Genomic DNA, 13,948 nt, shown 5'->3' on the forward strand with positions numbered 1-13,948 from the left:
ACAATTTAGGCATTCAGCACTCACACTCTTATTCCAGAGTGATTTACAAAGTGTAAGATCAGAGTAAATGACATGAACTCTAGTCAACAAATGACAGGATAAATGCTCACGTAAATGGAGTGCAAAGAACACACTTTTTTCAAAACAACTAAGATGTAAGGTGAATATCAAACCTATAGCATCTCTGCACAATATCGGTGTGCTGCAGCATTCTGGGTCACATGGCGGGGCTTAAGTGCACATGCCGGGAGGCCAGTAAGGACAGTAGTAAGGTAAGCTACCTATTTTGGCTGACCGTGTCAGCGGTCCAGTTTGGGTTTCTTGTCCTGTGGTTCAGTCTCTGAGTCTGAGATACTCACACCAGGAATCATGGGTTCAACCAGTTCCATGCGGATCTTCTGGTGCTGAATATTGGCATCGTCTACGCTGGTTACCTTCAAGGTTACCTTCACCTTGTCAAACATGTGGAAAATGTGCTGGTCTACGGTCAGAGCAGGGACCTCTTCATCAAAACTGAGTTTTGGCCCAGACCTGTCCTTGCCATCAAAGAAGACTGTTCTCTCCAAGCCAAACTTTGGGATGAGGACAGTAATGGCGTTCTTCCTCACAAACAGGACATAGCCCTCCTCCAGGATGCCTCGGCTCTTCTTAAAGAACAACTGCGTATTGAAGGCCACGGATGCCCTCTGTGCATATTGAGCCATCTTGTGTCTGTAGTTGAGGTTGTTGCAGAGGGCAGACAGCTTGTGTTTGTCCACCAGGTCTGGGTAGGTGCCATCTGCTGCTATAGCCACCGCCAGCAGTCGATGGACTATGATATCTGAGTATCTCCTAATGGGTGAGGTAAAGTGTGTGTATATGGGTGAGGCCAGGCCGTAGTGGTTGAAGTCGCTGTCCATGCCAGAGCAGAAGTATAAAGCTCGCGTCATGCAACGGGTGGCCAGGATGCGTAGCAGCGTGTTGAAATAAGGGAAACCGGCCACTGTGGCCACATTCAGAGAGTCAGCCAGAGCTTTGGCCGAGTCTGTATGGATCTGCAGGCCCTTAGACTTGGCAGCCTTGTTGAGGATGTCATAGTTTGATGGAGGTGGTGCGGCGTGCTTTCTGAGCAGGGAACACTCAGAGAATTCTTCGTAGATCTTCTGGGCCACAGAAATATTGGCCAGCACCATGAACTCCTCCACCATGGAGTTGGTTTCCATGAGCTCTTTGGTCTGGAGGTCAATGGGGTCGTGGGTTTCACTGTCCATGTGGAAACGCACTTCTACAGACGCCAGGGTCAATGCACCGTTCTCTATCCTCTGCTTTTTGAGGCTCTTGGCCAGCTTGTCGAGACCTCGTAGGCTTTTGGTGATGCCATCATTCATCGAGGCATCGTCTATCCTCATCTGGGCTTCAGCGTAGGTCAAAGATGCCTTGGAGCTGATGACACTCTTTGTAAACCTGGTCTTCAGGATCTCCGCCTTGTGGTTCATCTCCCAGATACACGAGAAGGACAGTCTCTCCACATTGGAGTGTAGAGAACATAGATTGGAGCTGAGTAACTCAGGAAGCATGTCTATTCTCCTGCCACATAGGTAAACAGTGGTCCCTCGGTTGCCAGCTTCTATGTCCAGTGCGTTGCCAGGTCTGATGAAGTGACTGACGTCGGCAATGTGGACACCAACCTCCAGGTTTCCGTTGTCCAGCTCCCTACAGTGTAGGGCATCGTCGATGTCCGTACATCCTGGAGGGTCCACCCTGCACACCATCAACTGCCTCAGGTCCTCCCTCACAGCCATGTCCTCTGGTGTGATGGTCCAGGGCATCTTTGGAAGGAAGCTGAGCACTGTCTGAGAGAAGGCCTGGTGTGGGATGTCATATTTCAACAGCAGAGCCTCCATCTTGGTCTCTTTGTCCCCTGTGTTGCCCGTAATCCTCTGGCTCGTTAACGTGGCAGCCTGGCACGCCTTGATACATATCTGGGGGATACGCCGGTCTGCTGTGGTGACGTTTAGCATGCCACAAAGCGATCTCAAGTTCCTCTTTATGGTTCCAAACACTATACCTGTGGATTCCTGTTTGCAAGCAGTGAAAAGTTCCCTTCTGCACCAAATATGATCTCTCGGATAATGTTCTCTCACTATCTTCATCACCCCACACGACCGGTTATTCTTAAGTACGAACATACTCATACCCCCCCTATTGGTACGTTGTCTGTAGTATGTATATGTTCGTACCTTAAGCTTTACACCAAATATGAAACTGATTAGCCGAAAATAATCTTTTAACATTGGCCCGGTTGCTAGGCAATGCCTATGTCACCCCCAGCGCCAGGATTTTTGTACACGCTGTTTACCTTTCTGGCGAAAGGTAAACGGCATGAGCTACTGCTAACATTAGCCGATCCTTACAATGGCGGTCTCCATGCCAGGAAAGTGGAAATTGAACTGCCCAAATATGAGGAATATGCTGTGGCAGGGTTTAACTACCTTCTGTGGCCACAAAGAGTTAACCTGATGGACGCCAAAGCGCTTCGGAACCCATCAGATGACGTGTTCAGATTTAAGCCCGGAGGTCGCCGAACCCGTCAGATGGCGGGTTGTAAGTTTTCTATCAATGCCAAGCAGCCGAAGCTCAACATTAACCTTCCGTGCTGCCCAGGCTACTAGACGGCGCCTACGTTCTTCCCATCGTGAGGATCAATGCACTCGCCTCCCATACTCACGACTCATTGTCGTTTCTTTGTTGCTTGTTTTCTCCGAAACATACTCCAAAGTTGTTGTTTTAGTCCAAACCGCCCGACGATCACATGTAAATACTGTGATTTATGATTGCATCGCGCCAGCCATGTTACCGCTTGTTGTGAAACCTAGCACATGTCGAAAATGTTCTTGCCCCTCCTCTTGTTGTATTGGGCTGTGTGTCCAGTGGTTCTCAACCTTTTCTGGATCACTTGAAAATCTCAAAAGCGCTCGCTGTCCGCCCATCAGAACACATAACTCTATGGGCTGCAGAGTTAAGTAGCCAGACTTCTACTTGACTAAAAGTACAAAAGTATTGACATCCAAATGTACTAGCTAAATATAAGTAAAAGTGGTTAACGGGTGCTTTGTGTTGATCTACATTTACAAACTAGTAACTACTAAAGCTGCCAAACAAGTGCAGTGGAGTATTACAAAATGGAAATAATCAAGTAAAGTTCAAAGCACTTCAGTAAATGCATTAAGTTAGTTTCCATCACTGCTCGGATGAATATGGATCAGGATGGACTTTCACTACACCACTGTTTCTCAACCTGTGGGCTGGGACCCACTGCTGTCTGGGGCCCACTGCTGGCTGGGGCCTACTGCTGTCTGGGGCCCAGTGCTGTCTGTCTGGCTGCTGGCTGGGGCCTACTGCTGTCTGGGGCCCAGTGCTGTCTGGCTGGGGCCCAGTGCTGTCTGGCTGGGGCCCACTGCTGGCTGGGGCCTTCTGCTGTCTGGGGCCCAGTGCTGTCTGGCTGGGGCCCACTGCTGTCTGGGGCCCACTGCTGTCTGGGGCCCACTGCTGGCTGGGGCCTACTGCTGTCTGGGGCCCACTGCTGTCTGGGGCCCAGTGCTGTCTGGCTGGGGCCCAGTGCTGTCTGGCTGGGGCCCACTGCTGGCTGGGGCCTACTGCTGTCTGGGGCCCACTGCTGTCTGGGGCCCACTGCTGTCTGGGGCCCACTGCTGTCTGGGGCCCACTGCTGTCTGGGGCCCACTGCTGGCTGGGGCCTACTGCTGTCTGGGGCCCACTGCTCTCTGGGGCCCACTGCTGTCTGGGACCCACTGCTGTCTGGGGCCCACTGCTGTCTGGGGCCCACTGCTGTCTGGGGCCCACTGCTGTCTGGGGCCCACTGCTGGCTGGGGCCCACTGCTGGCTGGGGCCCACTGCTGTCTAGAGCCCACTGCTGTCTAGAGCCCACTGCTGTCTGGAGCCCACTGCTGGCTGGAGCCCACTGCTGGCTGGGGCCCACTGCTGGCTGGCTCAGGAGACCGTTGGGCACCTACAGATGTAATGACAACTGTCACTACACCACTGTTTCTCAACCTGTGGGCTGGGACCCACTGCTGTCTGGGGCCCACTGCTGGCTGGGGCCTACTGCTGTCTGGGGCCCAGTGCTGTCTGGCTGGGGCCCACTGCTGTCTGGGGCCCACTGCTGGCTGGGGCCCACTGCTGGCTGGGGCCTACTGCTGTCTGGGGCCCACTGCTGGCTGGGGCCCAGTGCTGTCTGGCTGGGGCCCAGTGCTGTCTGGCTGGGGCCCACTGCTGGCTGGGGCCTTCTGCTGTCTGGGGCCCAGTGCTGTCTGGCTGGGGCCCACTGCTGTCTGGGGCCCACTGCTGTCTGGGGCCCACTGCTGGCTGGGGCCTACTGCTGTCTGGGGCCCACTGCTGTCTGGGGCCCAGTGCTGTCTGGCTGGGGCCCAGTGCTGTCTGGCTGGGGCCCACTGCTGGCTGGGGCCTACTGCTGTCTGGGGCCCACTGCTGTCTGGGGCCCACTGCTGTCTGGGGCCCACTGCTGTCTGGGGCCCACTGCTGTCTGGGGCCCACTGCTGTCTGGGGCCCACTGCTGTCTGGGGCCCACTGCTGGCTGGGGCCTACTGCTGTCTGGGGCCCACTGCTCTCTGGGGCCCACTGCTGTCTGGGACCCACTGCTGTCTGGGGCCCACTGCTGTCTGGGGCCCACTGCTGTCTGGGGCCCACTGCTGTCTGGGGCCCACTGCTGGCTGGGGCCCACTGCTGGCTGGGGCCCACTGCTGTCTAGAGCCCACTGCTGTCTAGAGCCCACTGCTGTCTGGAGCCCACTGCTGGCTGGAGCCCACTGCTGGCTGGGGCCCACTGCTGGCTGGCTCAGGAGACCGTTGGGCACCTACAGATGTAATGACAACTGAAACATTAATTGACTTTATTCAGCCATCTTGCCAGCAAGGTGTTAACTAGGTGCAACTTCCCATTGACAGCCCATACATCCAAACAGAAAAGTCCTATCTGATTGTATTAAAAAACCTTTAATTATCTTCTATCTGCAAAGTATTTGTTTCATAAAAATCCACTGTAGACATGTTATGAGTTTCTCCTGTCAAGACATTCCTTGCAGATGATTATTTAGTTTGGAAGCACTCGTTATCGGTAAAGCAACCTCCTGCTGCTGCCTGCATTATGTGCAAATTCAAAACAGGTGGTACGCATACGACACTTAGAAATAGAATCACCTGCAAGGAATTTCTTGACAGGAAGTAGCTCATAATATGTCTACAGTGGATTTATATGAAACAAACACTTTGCAGATAGAAATAGGATAATTCAAGCTTTTCGTACAGCTGCAATGTTGGTGAGTTTGATGTTGTTTAATACAATCAGATTGGACATTTCTGTTTGGATGAATGGGCTGTCAATGGGAAGTTGCACCTAGTTAGCACCTTGCTGGCAAGATGGCCACGGTCTGAATAAAGTCAATAGACCTCCACAGAGATGTATTTAACTACAACAACACCACCTACCTACAGTGTGTTGTATACTGCCTCACTGGGCCATGTGGATGTTTTTATGTTGGCCATACTAAACCACAGGCTTTTGAACATTTTGAAAGAAACCACAACCTGACATTATACCAGCACTTCATGCACAACTAAAACTAAATTCAATGCTTGAGCTCTGTAACTACGACTGGTACTATTGGGAAGCCAACTGTATTTCCCGGCTCACACCAGGAATCATGGGTTCAACCAGTTCCATGCGGATCTTCTGGTGCTGAATATTTCCGTCGTCTACGCTGATGGTTACCTTCACCTTGTCAAACATGTGGAAAATGTGCTGGTCAACGGTCAGAGCAGGGACCTCTTCATCAAAACTGAGTTTTGGCCCAGACCTGTCCTTGCCATCAAAGAAGACGGTTCCCTCCAGGCCAAACTTTGGGATGAGGACAGTGATGGCGTTCTTCCTCACAAACAGGACATAGCCCTCCTCCTTCAGGATGCCTCGGCTCTTAAAGAACAACTGCGTATTGAAGGCCACGGATGCCCTCTGTGCATATTGAGCCATCTTGTGTCTGTAGTTGAGGTTGTTGCAGAGGGCAGACAGCTTGTGTTTGTCCACCAGGTCTGGGTAGGTGCCATCTGCTGCTATAGCCACCGCCAGCAGTCGATGGACTATGATATCTGCATATCTCCTAATGGGTGAGGTAAAGTGTGTGTATATGGGTGAGGCCAGGCCATAGTGGTTGAAGTCGCTGTCCATGCCAGAGCAGAAGTAGACGGCCTGCATCATGCAACGGGTGGCCAGGATGCGTAGCAGCGTGTTGAAATAAGGGAAACCGTCCACTGTGGCCACATTCAGAGAGTCAGCCAGAGCTTTGGCCGAGTCTGTATGGATCTGCAGGCCCTTAGACTTGGCAGCCTTGTTGAGGATGTCATAGTTTGATGGAGGTGGTGCGGCGTGCTTTCTGAGCAGGGAACACTCAGAGAATTCTTCGTAGATCTTCTGGGCCACAGAAATATTGGCCAGCACCATGAACTCCTCCACCATGGAGTTGGTTTCTATGAGCTCTTTGGTCTGGAGGTCAATGGGGTCGTGGGTTTCACTGTCCATGTGGAAACGCACTTCTACAGACGCCAGGGTCAATGCACCGTTCTCTATCCTCTGCTTTTTGAGGCTCTTGGCCAGCTTGTCGAGACCTCGTAGGCTTTTGGTGATGCCATCATTCATCGAGGCATCGTCTATCCTCATCTGGGCTTCAGCGTAGGTCAAAGATGCCTTGGAGCTGATGACACTCTTTGTAAACCTGGTCTTCAGGATCTCCGCCTTGTGGTTCATCTCCCAGATACACGAGAAGGACAGTCTCTCCACATTGGAGCGTAGAGAACATAGATTGGAGCTGAGTAACTCAGGAAGCATGTCTATTCTCCTGCCACATAGGTAAACAGTGGTCCCTCGGTTGCCAGCTTCTATGTCCAGTGCGTTGCCAGGTCTGATGAAGTGACTGACGTCGGCAATGTGGACACCAACCTCCAGGTTTCCGTTATCCAGCTCCCTACAGTGTAGGGCATCGTCGATGTCCGTACATCCTGGAGGGTCCACACTGCACACCATCAACTGCCTCAGGTCCTCCCTCACAGCCATGTCCTCTGGTGTGATGGTCCAGGGCATCTGTGGGAGGAAACTGAGCACTGTCTGAGAGAAGGCCTGGTGTGGGATGTCATGTTCCAACAGTAGCACCTCTGTCTCTGTCTCCTTGTCCCCTGCCTTGCCCAGACTGCGCACAAAATGACCATTGGGGTACCTTGAGTATTTATTCCAGCCGTCAATAGCCACCATTATTCTCTGGCTCACCAGTACGGTAGCCTGACGCGTCTCAATGTAAATCCTGGGGACATGACGATCCGCTGGGGTAAAAAGGTATCGTGTTGCCTCTTTAATTGAAGAGACATTTAGCATGCCACAGAACGGTCTCCTGTTCCTCTTGATTATTCCAACCACTTTGCCTGTGGGTTTCCTGGCTAATTCAGGCCCAACACTCTTCAGCGGCTTCTCCCCCTCTTCTTCCTCAGTGGTGTCATCATCCTCGTCGCTGCCATCATCTTGCAACAACACCAAAGAGGGTGCTACCCATTGGTCTCTCGGCAACAACTGCACAGCAACCACGTCATTGTGCACCGCTCTGTTTAGCTGCGGAAGACCCTTCAGCAGAACTTCGTTGCTGTCCTCCCCCTCTCCCTGGATGAGGACAGTGGCCTCCAGGTAGTTATCCCTGCTGGCCCTGAAGGTGCCCTGGATGAATGTCCCACTCTTGATTCCTGCTTGGATTCTGGAGAGAGGCAGATGCTCTGGGAACACCACCTTATCAGTACCAACTTTGTTATGTTCTTTGCTGGTTAATGCCAAATGATCCACCAGCTCGGGGTTGCTGATCAGACTTTTGACGTACTCCTCACATGTGTAGGCTAGAAGTCCGCCCTCCACTGCCTTCTCCTTGTTTGCTTGGTCATTGGTGAGGAGAACCACCTTGAGTCCATCCTCCTTCAACTCAGTGGTCTTCAGGTGCTGGTTGTACCATGTGGCCGCCACACGGATGGCGCGGTCGTTGCGGTCATTGGCGCTCTCCCCTGGTTCACGCTCAATGAACGTCTCTCTATGGTGCTCGTTTGTAAACGTGTAAACGTGTTTGTCTTTGTCATGGGTGATGTCCTTCAGGCGTTTATAGACTGGTGGGCTGCGATGGCGGACCTCCTGGAGCACTATCTGTAGGATAATGACATTACGAATCAGAGGGTTGTCCAGCACGTCAATCTGATGCAACACCACGTTAGTGTCAGGAAGCAGGTAATGTGGAAAGACGCACAGGTTGCTCTCAATGATTGCATCTTTCTGCAGCACTGTGGACTCCTGTTTGCATTCCGTGCAAGCTTCACTTCCACACCAGATATCATCTCTCAGGTAGTGTTCTCTCACTATCTTCATCACGCCACCCGACCGGGTCTTCGTAACAAACGTTTTAGATTTCAACATGGTGTCAAATCAGAAAGGGAAATGTTGACATGTCCGGTGGACTGACATCACTCGCTAAATGTATATCTGTTAGATCTGGTGGACTGACATCACTCATCTAAGATGTATCCATGATGTATGACTATATTTGGGCAACATTTCAGCCCAACCTACATAGATGGGGGAATGGCAGTTGAGAGTTACAAAGTTACAGATATAGAGTACAGCAATACAAGGGTAAGAAATAACAATAAGAAGCACCATTAAATTACAGTATACACCAGAACAGTAAGACGCCTGAGGGCAAGAAGCGACCTCGCCCTAAAGGATACACCTACAACTATTTTGTACTATGCATAAAAACAACACAAGATTACAATGTCCTCATAGTATCCGGGCCAAAAACAAAAAGTGTTGTTGACAAACCAGTGGCAAAAGTGACAGTAGTAGTACAGAGTCAACAGTGCAAACAGTACATTAAACATATCCTAAAGTGTGATTAGAAATCAGAGTCCTTGAGTACATATTTTATTTATAAGTTATACCAGTAAGAGGCGCAAACGCGGGAAGCGAACGCAGCTCATACATATTTGGGTTTTTTTAAGATTTTGTTTTAAGTTATTATTTTTTTAAGTTAAGTTATTTTTAAGTTAAGTTTTTAACTTAGCCATAACCATATAAGGAGTCCCCAAAGCAGCTATACGTCCAAATATGGAGTGTGTTGCATCAATCACAAACAAATCACTCAGCTCCATATATGGGCACAAAGGGGGGGGACACGGACACACAGACAGACATGATCTGCTAGGTCTCATAGTAAGTGCTCACTGCGTTCGCAATGACATTTGACCTGGCAGAATATGTCGGATGATGATGTTTCTAAAACCTGTAGGGCGATTTAATAGCCAGATCCGTACGGGGGCGATTGAAGAGATAAATAGGAATCATGAAAATAGAAAAAACTTGATGATGATGATGTTATTATCTTTTCTTTATCATTATATTACTTGCGCAAGCAAAGCGGGCAAGTACTGTAATTGGCTGCGTATGTCGGTGGCGTCGCTCGGCCAATCAGGGACCAATTATGTATGTCGGTACATTCCACCAGCCAATGAGAAACTACTGTTCTCGATGATTTAACTAAAGTACGTTTCAAATTCGGTATAAGGTCAATAGGGGGTACGTACTGTATGTGTGATGTCGGTGTACTCCACCAGGCAACGAGATACCACTGCTGTATTTCAAACCTAGACAGCAGCAGAGAGCTTTAGGACTCAGAGCAGCAGTCGTACCCAGACAGCAGCAGAGAGCTTTAGGACTCAGAGCAGCAGTCGTACCCAGACAGCAGCAGAGAGCTTTAGGACTCAGAGCAGCAGTCGTACCCAGACAGCAGCAGAGAGCTTTAGGACTCAGAGCAGCAGTCGTACCCAGACAGCAGCAGAGAGCTTTAGGACTCAGAGCAGCAGTCATACCCAGACAGCAGCAGAGAGCTTTAGGACTCAGAGCAAATAGGCATAGTGTCTATTTTATGTCATGATGATGTACGATGATAAGAGCACCCCTCACTTCACACAAGTGTGATTTTATTTTGTATATAGCAAGTTTGGGGACCTCCGATCTAGCGGATCTCCAGAGCCACAAGTCAACAACACTGTTGAACACAAAGGTGTGTGTGTGTGTGTGTGTGTGTGTGTGTGTGTGTGTGTGTGTGTGTGTGTGTGTGTGTGTGTGTGTGTGTGTGTGTGTGTGTGTGTGTGTGTGTGTGTGTGTGTGTGTGTGTGTGTGTGTGTGTGTGTGTGTGTGTGTGTGTGTGTGTGTGTGTGTGTGTGTGTGTGTGTGTGTGTGTGTGTGTGTGTGTGTGTGTGTGTCAGTGGGGATACAATTATGGCAGGAGGATGTTGAAAAATGAAAGAAAAAATAGAATCATGTGGACCTCCAAAGTGGAACTATAGGACATCATGAGAGCAGCCTGTGACACTCATCTATCGGGTGACATGTCCATGTCGGGTGGAAACCTTCCTTTTGTAATATTATTTTTAAAATATTTTAAAATAGTGGAAACAGCCATTCTACAAGCTCACAGCGTGCTGTAATGTGTTGTTGTTGCAATGTGCTATTTTCTATACTTTTGTGTGACACTTGGGTGTCAATTGGGTGAATTAGGTCATTCATTTAGCTTTAACAAAATATGATTTCGATTCTATTTTAAAATAAAAAAAAGCCTGGGTATAGATAGGCTATAGATCCCGATTGACTTCAATTATAAAATGTATTTAACACAATTTTATTGTGACATAAGCTAAGACTATAAGACCACAATAACTACACTCCTGCAGTCACACAGAAAAATACGGGGGGCTACATTGATGGCCCCAGGGGCCTTGGCCAGGGCTCTGCTGTGTAACTGTTCTCTGTTGCAGTGTGTGCTGGTTGGAAGTGAAGGGGAGACACCTGGCCACTGTCTCCCCACACAGTATCAATCTTCATATGACCACCGCGCTCTGACTATAGGTGTGTCACCCGTTGAAAACACATCAAAATAAAGGGTAGTGGGTCACACACTAAGACTGCAGTTCAAATATAGTTTATTTCATATTTGAAAAAAATTGTCAAACGTTCCGGCTATCCAGCACTGGATGACACTGATGAAACGTTTGTCAATTTTTTTATTAAACCTAATAAACCCTAAATGGGTCTTTAACCCTTCTTTTTCTTTCTTTTTAAAAATTGAGACATGTTTTTAGAGTCTATGGGCTGTATTTTGCATGTCTTAAGTACCAGGTCTTATTCCCTAACTTGAGTAAACTAAAGACCTGGAGGCGTGATCAATGCCATTTGTCTATTCTGAGTGGCCAAAGAGCATTGATCACGCTTCCAGGTCTTTAGTTTACTCAAGTTAGGGAATAAGACCTGGTACTTAATAAGACACGCAAAATACAGCCCTAAGACCTAGTACTCCCACGGCCGACAAACACAGGTGCCACCCCAGCCCGTACTAGGATACATGCTATGACCAATATCGCCCTCCCCGCCCAGCTATCCCCCTCTCCCGAAACACAGGCCAATGTTCGCATAGACGCCAGACAAACGGATGAACTACGGTAGATTCAAACACACAACCTTTGTGGTGATGGTGGGCAGGGACTTTACCACTACGCCACCCAAGCACTCTTGTGAGTCTGTAACAGAGGGATGGGTCTGGTCAAATAACAGGATGAGGGGCTCACATCCCTTCATGTTTAGTTTGTTCTTTATCATCTAATGAATTTTGCTCTTCATCTATGGGCCCTTTGGAAGCCCTTTCCTCCATTTTCTCTTTATCTGCAGAAGCACATTCTTCCTTTTTCTCTTTATCTGCAGAAGCACATTCTTCCTTTTTCTCTTCTTTATCTGCAGAAGCACATTCTTCCTTTTTCTTAGACCCTGTAGAAGCCCCAGGGAAGTACAGAGGCAGATTCTTCAGATAGATCTCATTATCCTTAAGCTCGAACACACAGAAGATGACCCTGTCAAACTTGTCGTGATGCTCATCCAGATATTCCCTCACGGTCGCCAATGCCTCGCATGCAGCCTTCTCCCGTGGGTAGCTGTAGATGCCGGTGGAGATACAAGGCACGGCCAGAGAGCGAATGTTGTTCTTGACAGCGAGCTCCAGGGCGCTCTTGTAGCACTCCCTCAGACTGGCCCTGTCCTCCGCCCCTACGCATCCAAAGACTATAGGTCCCACCGTGTGGATCACGTACTTTGCCGGGAGGTAGTAGCCGCCTGTGATCTTGGACTGGCCTGTGTGGCAGCCATTGAGGCTAGCACACTCCTTCAACAGCTTGCTACCGGCAGCATCGTGGATGGCTCCGTCTACTCCGCTCCCCCCCAGCAAGGCCTTGTTGGCTGCGTTGACGATGGCGTCTATCTCCAGCTTTGTGATGTCACCGCGTATGAGGGATATCTTCTGGTCCAGCTTCTCGTTCCTGGCATAGCGGGGCTGACCATTGCCATTTGATGTGGGAGTGAAAACGGGGATGTCTTTCAGGGAAATATATCTAGTCTTGTATAATTGTCGCCTGTCCTCAACGGACAAGGACAGCAGGTAGTCCTTGGTGTCCTTCCAGGAGTTCATCATGGACATCATGGTGGCTTGCACACCACTGCGGGAATATGCACTCATGTCCCGTTAGTTTGAGATTCTGTTTAAATAATAAAATACCAAGAAACCTGCTGGATAAGCACACGGGTGTCAATTGATCACAGAGGACTCTTTCGTGGAAATATATATGTGCATTACACCATGACGTATGACCTATATGTGCCATGTCATCAATGACACGCCTCTAATCCCAAATATGGAAATTAGTTGACTGGCATCATAGACAGCCCACATAATCCACATGGGAGCGTTGTCGTTATTAGCTCTTTCTTTCCTTCCTTCTTTCCTTCCTTCCTTCTTTCTTTCTTTGCCAGAATATCCGTTGTCAGAATGCAGTAGGCCTACCCATTTTTGAGTGGTGCAACCATTCCTACAACCAGCAATGTCCGTGTACCTGTGTACCTGTGTAAATGAGCACGAGTATGTGACTTATTTATACCAGTAGGGGGCGCCAGAAACAGAGAGAGGGGTAGTGCTGTGTCTCTAATGAGAGAGAGAGAGAGGGGGGAATTGCACCACTCAGTTCACACGTGTGTGATTTTTTGATGATTTTTTGAATTTAATTGAATTGCATTTTATGGCGCTTTTCTAAGCACTACGTGCCTACTCAAAGCGCCTTACAATGGTTCATTCATTCATACATTGGGAGGTGAAGCAAGGGAGAGTCGACGCTCGCCAGCGTCCGACTCATTCACTTCCCAACCCCAATCCAACCCTTAATGCTGAGTGTCAAGCAGGGAGGCACTGGGTCCCATTTTTACAGTCTTTGGTATGACCCGGCCGGGGATCGAACCCCGACCTCCCAGTCTCAGGGCGGACACTCTAACCACAAGGCCACTGAGCTGGTATCAGAGATATCCATATATGAGCATACTGTATACTCCAGTACTATTAACAATCGGGCCGATCACGTCATTTTACAAAGATCGGAATCGGATCGGGAGCAGAAAACGTGATCGTGACATCCCTAGTATCAATATTTTATCCATATCATGATGTTAAACTGGATATTATCCGTGATTTTGGATATTGTACTGTGATATGGCATATAGTGTTTTATAAAAATATAAATATCAGATTTGGAGAAATCGGTTTTGGCAGATACTCAAATGATCAGAATCTGAGCGGGAGCAAAGAATCGTGATTGGGACATCCCTATTGCCAGGTATTAATTAATTCTCCCGCCACCGCCACTATTTTGTCGACCCACAGGACCCACAATGTGTCCAATCCACTTTATTTATATAGCACGTTTCAAAACTCACGGTTTACAAAGTGCTGTACAGAGTTTAACCAAATGCACTATAGCTAAAACACAAA

The 13,948-nt window shown here is 49.1% G+C and overlaps 2 protein-coding genes across 2 annotated transcripts; both read right to left on the minus strand.

The window, feature by feature from the left end:
- Window positions 1-299: 299 nt before the first annotated feature.
- Window positions 300-8,505, minus strand: LOC308333366 (exosome complex exonuclease RRP44-like; the record flags this gene model as incomplete). Its single annotated transcript, XM_080789733.1, has 4 exons — window positions 300-2,047; window positions 3,379-4,006; window positions 4,484-4,870; window positions 5,707-8,505. The coding sequence occupies 4 exons, from the start codon at window positions 8,503-8,505 to the stop codon at window positions 300-302; spliced, it is 5,562 nt and encodes a 1,853-aa protein (XP_080645859.1).
- A 3,202-nt stretch (window positions 8,506-11,707) lies between these two features.
- Window positions 11,708-12,649, minus strand: LOC308333371 (macro domain-containing protein PG1779-like; the record flags this gene model as incomplete). The annotated part of the gene is made up of 1 exon (XM_080789744.1): window positions 11,708-12,649. The coding sequence occupies one exon, from the start codon at window positions 12,647-12,649 to the stop codon at window positions 11,708-11,710; it is 942 nt and encodes a 313-aa protein (XP_080645870.1).
- Between the last annotated feature and the right edge of the window lie 1,299 nt (window positions 12,650-13,948).

The sequence above is a fragment of the Protomyctophum bolini genome (genome assembly GCF_963924005.1).
Source record: "Protomyctophum bolini genome assembly, chromosome: 2".
In the NCBI taxonomy this organism is placed as follows: domain Eukaryota; kingdom Metazoa; phylum Chordata; class Actinopteri; order Myctophiformes; family Myctophidae; genus Protomyctophum; species Protomyctophum bolini.